The 6,928-nt window shown below is 45.9% G+C and overlaps 1 protein-coding gene across 9 annotated transcripts in view; it reads left to right on the top strand.

Moving 5' to 3' along the window:
* The window catches only part of frmd4a (FERM domain containing 4A), an 89,719-nt gene that overhangs the window by 45,620 nt on the left and 37,171 nt on the right, over positions 1–6,928 (top strand). For 8 of the 9 annotated variants that reach the window (XM_035156257.2, XM_035156256.2, XM_035156253.2 and 5 more), the window contains exon 2: positions 6,228–6,293. In XM_035156257.2, the coding sequence (XP_035012148.1) occupies positions 6,228–6,293 (66 nt within the window). Of the gene's footprint in view, positions 1–3,141; positions 3,757–6,227; positions 6,294–6,928 lie in introns of those variants that run through there. The other variant, XM_035156258.2, reaches the window with a different exon arrangement.

Raw genomic sequence — 6,928 nt, 5'->3', positions numbered from 1 at the left:
GGCCGTTATTATTTTTCCGTTGGATTTTTAATAACCCACTGAAGTGAAACTGTTGAGACCCATCGTATGAATTGTTGAATCTTGTGTTGTAATTTAATCAGCACCATCTGCAGATACCGTTGCATCAAAACTGACGAGGAGTCATAAAGCTTATTCAGCTATAATGATCTCAGCATCATAAATCATCGTAGGGACTGCTGGTGTCAGACCACGCTTGCTCTCAAAGTGATGTGTTTAAGAGAGTGTGTTTGTTTAGTCTCCACAATATGGGAGAGACGCAGGCAGAGACAGAGAGCGTGGAGTGTGTGTGTGTGTGTGTGTCAATCTTAACTGCCTACCGCAGCGTCCCGCAGTCAGGGTTAAAGAGATTCTCCATCTTGATTCAATTAACCGTTCAGCGCTGTTTATATCACATTCCACCAATATAGGTTACCTTTTCCACCACAGACCATCAACCCTGTTCCCCCTGCTCGACCCTAAAACCTGACTCTTAATACCCTCCGCCTGTTTAACCCACCTCACCCATTCGGATCTGTCCCCCTTTGGAGCCCTCCTCCATAAAAATACACCAGATCAGCACCTCATTACAACCACACCTCAGCCCAGAATAGAAGCCCACCGGCTCCATAACACGGCTCTGTCAGGGCCCAGATATGTCACACCTACAAGTGTTTCTCAGCTTGTGCCTCTTGGCAAAGGTCCTGTAAAGGTGACTGTGTGTAGGGGACACACCGGACGAACAGCTGTACCGTCGCACACTACCTGCCTTGTTTCCTGTCTGCCTTCCTTTTCCTTTCTGTCTTATTTTGTGAATCTTACCCCCCCGCTCATTCAGCTTCTCTGGCGTTAGTCACATCCTTTCCAAACAGGATCAATAATTCATAAACTCTTGTAGCTCAAGTGTTCAGGTCCGTCCTTCTACATATTCTTCTTCTTTTTCTTTTTTTTTGCTCCTGTCATTTTCAGTTTTACCCCATTCCTCCACTGCCTGCATTGTCCCCTTCTCACCCCCCCTGTGCTCTGGTCAAACAACAGGGCCCTTGTGACAGCTAACTGAGGAAGCAACCAATAAAGAGAGATATGTATTTGACCGGAGAGAGAGGGACGAGTGTACGTACTAAAGCCAAAGAAAGAGTCATCTGGAGATGTTTAAGTTGGACAGGCCAGTTTCCGGTGTCTGGAGCAGGCCAAAAATATCCAGAAACAGAAAAATCCAGCAGGACAGGAAAGGATACACCTCCTCGTTTCTCATGTGACCTTCTACATTCAGCCAACTAAGCTGAATTGTTGGGCTTGCAGCACAAGCTATGGTAGCAACAGAACTGTTGAAGCCAAGCACATAAAATTTAACTGCATCTTTGTGTTGCTTAATGTCTGGGAAGAGAGTATTTGTGATGGATTCTGCAAATTCAAGATAATGCCTTGCTAGTGGTATTTCAAATATGGTGCAACTGCATTTGATTCAGACACAGACGCTGAGAAGTTAAGATTGAAAACAAATGACCAATCATCCCTGATGCTGACAGCTTAGCTAAAGGGATATATATGGATATCGTATATGTGCTGGGCTACATGTGGCCTCTGTGTTTTCATAACATGGGGAATTACTCATGTTGTAATTCAGTTATAGGCTGGTCTACAGTTGCAGAGTCATTCAAACGCTTTATTGACAGTAGGTTTGGTCTTATCCCTGCCTTCACAGCACACATTAGTATCTATTTATGGTGCCAAAAACCAGACTGATTTTGTTATGTTAACAACTTGTGGTTTCAACGGCTGCTGCTCCAGCTGTACAAGGTGAATACAAGTGCCCAATTTAGGTCATATTAAAAAAAAGAGAGTGAGAGTCAGTCCAACGGCTGCAGCGGACAGAGAGCCAGAAATCACGCCAGCAAATCAAACCTGAGAGCGAGGAGGTTTGTGTTTGAAAGTGCAGACAGGAAGTGACAAGTCCCAACTGAAACTCCTACTTGTTTTTGCAAATTATCATTCAACCATTTAGGACTTATGGGAAAAAAAACATGCACACGATGTAGGCCTGGTATATAACATGAAAGAAAACTTAGGGCATTTTCAGACCTGAAGATTCATGTCTTTGTTACATTGTTTACATCAGATCTGGTTAGTTTTGGTTTCACATTGCAATGTAGGGAGCTCTTATGTGATATACATACTTCCTGTCATCCATCCTACCTAAACTGGACATTGATTGGTTTGAGGTGAGGCATTTGTCTGACGTCAGCGTGTTGTGTTCTCGTCTACTGCATTGGTTAACATTTTGACTAAAGTGCATTGGAAAAAAAGTCTTTCTGTTCTGATTCACTTTGTTAATTTTGTTACCACTTTAATATTATTATGGTATTACTACCAGCAAAACAAATTACCTGCTAGCAATCCTGTGAGCCCCTTCCGCTCCTTCTTCTCTTCTATGCTGTCTCAACCAGCTGCAAATGGTCCCAAAGTCCAACCTATCCCAAAACAAATCTCACTGCAAATGGTCCGAATCATGGTTCTTCTCTTCCAGAACGAGACCATCTCTTTGGTCGGAAGAAATGTTGGTTCATAGGGCCAGACCTTGGTCCGAGGCCCCTTCCACACCTGTTATTTTGACTGGAAGATCAGAAAGTCCAGACCAAACACGGTAGTTGTGAAAGCCCCCTGTAACAAATACTTTATTGGGTAACACCCAAGTGAATCAAGTTTTTGTCAAATTTAAGTATGCAATTGTGTTGATATGACTTCACTTCAAGTTGTACGAACTTAATTCACTGGTTTTTCCAACTGATGTCATCTTTTAAGTTGGCGCAACATTTTTTTTCAGTGTCATTGTCAAAGTCCTGCGAGGAAAGCGTCTCTCAAGGAGAAACCTTCCTCCCCGGCATCACTCACTGGAGGTGACTTCATATAGAGACTGTGATCCACGCTCACTGTTATTTAACGGCACACTTTAATCAGCGTGTGTCTGCAGACTGTTTGGGTTGGTGGGCACACACACACACACACACACACACACACACAGACACACACACACACACAGAGACACACAGAGAGAGAGGGAGAGAGAGAGAGAGAGAGAGAGAGAGAGCTGCAGTCTCTCATGGCTGGAAGCTGCTGCAGAGCGGCCCCCCTCCTCTCCCCGCCCCCACATCTCGCCTCCATTATTCCCGTGTCTTCGCGGCAACTCCGGTGACAGCGGAGAGAAACACGGCGAGGAGGAAGCGCGGAGCTGTTACCTGTGGTGTCTCCCGGTCGTCGTCCTCTCCTCCCCCCTCCTCGGTTGCTGACCGTTGGTACAGTCCCCCCACCCCACCCCAACACTCTCCCTCCACGCTCCCGTACCGGTAGCGAGAAACAGGAGGAGGAGGAGGAGGAGGAGGAGAGGTGGTCGGGGGCGGAGGTGGTCGACCGGGACTAGACCCGTGAGAAGCTCCCTGCTTTCGGAAGGAGGGATGTGAGGAGGCAGCCTTTCGGAATTACCTCCTGTCGTGAATGGCGCGGACCTCCGGCAGCTCCGCGGCGCTTCGAGGACACCGGGGATCCGCGGCGACCCAACTTATCGGTCACGAACATGGATGCTGATGTGCCTCCTCCTTTAGGCCGGCGGGGAGAAGAGGTGTTTTTTGACGCTTCTCTGGCGGCAACACGACTCGTCTCTCATTGGATCTAATCATTTTATTTATATATATATTCTCTCTGTGTGTGGGAGCTGTTTTTTCTTTGCGTGGGAGCTTCGCAGGGAGCGTTTTTGTTTGCAAGGTAACTAACTAATGATACTGCACTGACCAGGCACCACTGTCAACTGTGTGTGTGTGTGTGTTGTTTTCGTGTGCTGAGCCGGTGTGAACATGGCCGCCTCACTCCGTAGTGTCAGCTCACATTCTTCATTTTCATCTCCTCAAATCCGCCTGCTGCTGCTGTTGCCGGTGAGTCAGGCCTGAGGATGGAGCGAGGTTTGGCCGATCCAGACCTGACTGCTCGTGAAAAGCTGCTGGAGGAACCAACATGCATGAATCACACAGAGCAGGGAGGTGGTGAAGGGTTTTTTCCACATGTGCCTGTCATGATAGAAAGTTTACAACATGCATCAGAGCATCAGTGTGCTGCTGTGGACAAATCCAGTGACTCATTGTGCATATATATCTGCTTTAACTTGAAATAGTGCAGTTTTATTGGGTTTTCCTCCACCAGCTATTCATAGAAACTTCAGTACATTTGATTTCGTGGTGGGTAGAAACCCAGCAGCATGCGTCCAATACCACAAAGTGAATTTTAAGACTCAAACCAGGGAGAGTCTGTCTCTGCCAGATTGAGCTGCCTTGGTTTTAGCCTGCAGGCAATGATTTGTTACCTTGACGTTAAGGTTTGTTGTATTCCCAGGTGCCTCAAGCAGAGTCCCAGTGCCAGTGTGTGTTTATTTGTGTGTGTGTGTGTGGCTGCATTGCAGTTTGAACTATTCTGCAGACAAGGTACTTCAGTGAGATGTTTTGTCTGTATTTAGTCTCCCATCTCATGTCCAGGCTCATTTAATGGCTATACCGCAGATTCGATTTCAGATTAGTTTAGCCAGCAAATGCTTTCAGATAGTATTTGCATCCAGATTAGTGACTTCGTGTATATACTCGCCACATCAGGGTTCTTCTATCACTTTCATTTGGTTATAATGAGTCCTATTTGCACCACTGAGCTACTACACAGTAGTCGTGGTAGTAATTACAATCACTGTATACAATATGAAGACGGAAAGTTTTGGAATTGTAATGTATCTCCAAGAAGAGCGATGAAAACAAAGGGCAATGATGGAAAATTTACGGGTGTGTGTGTGTGTGTCACGGACTGTGTGCACAGGTGCACCCAATCTAAACCCTCAAACCACAGGAGATCAATGGTGAGTGGGAGGGTAAACCGAATCCTTCAAAGTAGCTAGAAGCCACACATGCACGCACACACACACACACACACACATGCAAACACGCACACACACACACATTCAGACTTCACACCGGGATGACCGTGGAAAAGAAACTCCCTCCCGTGCCTCTCGATTTCTTCACTTTTCTCCGTCTCTCTGTTAAACTCTCACCTCCAACCTGCCACCTCAATGCCAGTTGGCCCGAGCTGTGAGAAAGTAGTTGTACATCATACTCATGTTGTGGACACACCCTTACCAAATTGCCAGGGCCTCAGGTGGCAAATATGATCCTTCTCATGGTGAAGAGTTACAAACCGGTTGTGCCTGTGCTCATGTTTATGGCATCTGTGCTTTGACGGGAGTTTCTCATCGAATGTTGGACAATGAGCATGTCTGTCTCTCCCCCCTTTCTCTTATGTCTCCGTCTCCTCCAACATTTCTTACTCCTTCACCCCACCCATTTATACACCCACGCACACACACACACACACAGACACACACCACCCCCCTTCCCCCATCTCCCAGATGCGAGGGAAGTGTGGGAGGAGCCAGGGGGGTGTTTGTGTTCCTCAGGGTCCCCGCTTCCTGTTAAGTTGTGGAGAAACTCCACATGTGCTAAAAACACCATAACATACACACACAAACACGCTACACGCTGAACACTGAACAGAGTTTGTACGTCTCTTCTAGAAAGTCTTGTGGATTTTTACAACCTTAGTCTTCTGTTCGTTTGAATGTCCAGTGGCAAACTTTCAGACATGTTTTAGCTTTATCTGTCGTGGGAAGTGTTTAATCTAACTTGTGTGCGTGTGGTGCAAATTTCCCACAGTTGACTGTTTTTCGTCAGTGCACCTGCCTCAGTGTTTACGGATGAGCTAGGCAGATGGATATTAACAGTTTTTTTGCAGCTCAGTTCTGCAAACCTTGCATCAACAACTCAGACAAACACTGGAGTGAACACTGTCAGCAGGCAGCCTCACTTGCTGTGGGCATTGTACTGATGGATGATGGAGTTCCTGCTCATGGAGCAGCATTAGAAATGTCAAAGGAAGGTAGATGTGCAGGACGCTGTCTCTAGTGGCTCATCGTGTGTAGTTAGCTCGGCTGTTCTTCTTAAGACTTATGCAGACATGCTAACACCAAGCTTGCCATTCAGCCAAACTCGAGTTATTTATACATTTAAATAGCTTTCTTCACGTTTGGCAGCAGTGGATATCCATAAAAAAGACTGCTTCTGATATGTATTAGTATAATATGAAAATATACAATATACGCATATAAACAAACATCTGTTGTCTTTTTTTTCTTTGTTTCTTAGATGACAGAGGGGAGGCGATGTCAGGTCCATCTCCTCGACGACAGGAAGCTGGAGCTCCTTGTACAGGTGAGTGTCTCATCTCTCCTCTCTCTTTGCAGACGCTCATTTCTTTAGAGCGAGGGAGAAGTGATGTCTAGTGTCCTCAGGGACTGAATTACTGCTGATCGAGGGGAATTCGGTCAGCAGGATAGGTGACTTTGCACTTTCTTGATGCTCACCTGATCTCTCTGCACACACACAAAATCCCACTCGGGCGTGAGTGCTGCAGACCCTGCCCTGACTTGCAGTCCTACCAGCTAAAACTTTTACCCTAAGCTCATGTTTATCTTTTTAATTCCCCAACCTTTCTGTAATCATTACATAATCATCGATCTTTATATATACCTTACTTGTCTGACTGTTTGTCAGTGTGTCTGCATGTCTGTTGACAATGCGGCATCTTATCTTCCAAACGCCTTTGAAAAGCAGAGCAGCATGATGTCCTCCTCCTTCTACATTCAGCCTTAAATCCTCCCAGCAGGTCAAAGGCAGCAGAAGCACTTACAACAAGCCAGTCTCTCCTCTGTTTGCAATTTTATACCCTTTGTTTTTCAGCTAGCTCTTTGTGACTGTAGATGTGCTATCTTCTGCTTTCTGTTGTCACACTTAATAGGAACATAAAGTATTTTATGACACACATTAAGGGAAGATAGGGATTTTTA

Source organism: Hippoglossus stenolepis, chromosome 5 (assembly GCF_022539355.2).
Source record: "Hippoglossus stenolepis isolate QCI-W04-F060 chromosome 5, HSTE1.2, whole genome shotgun sequence".
In the NCBI taxonomy this organism is placed as follows: domain Eukaryota; kingdom Metazoa; phylum Chordata; class Actinopteri; order Pleuronectiformes; family Pleuronectidae; genus Hippoglossus; species Hippoglossus stenolepis.
The sequence above is the reverse complement of the archived record's forward strand: the minus strand, read 5'-3'. Positions and strand labels throughout refer to the sequence as shown.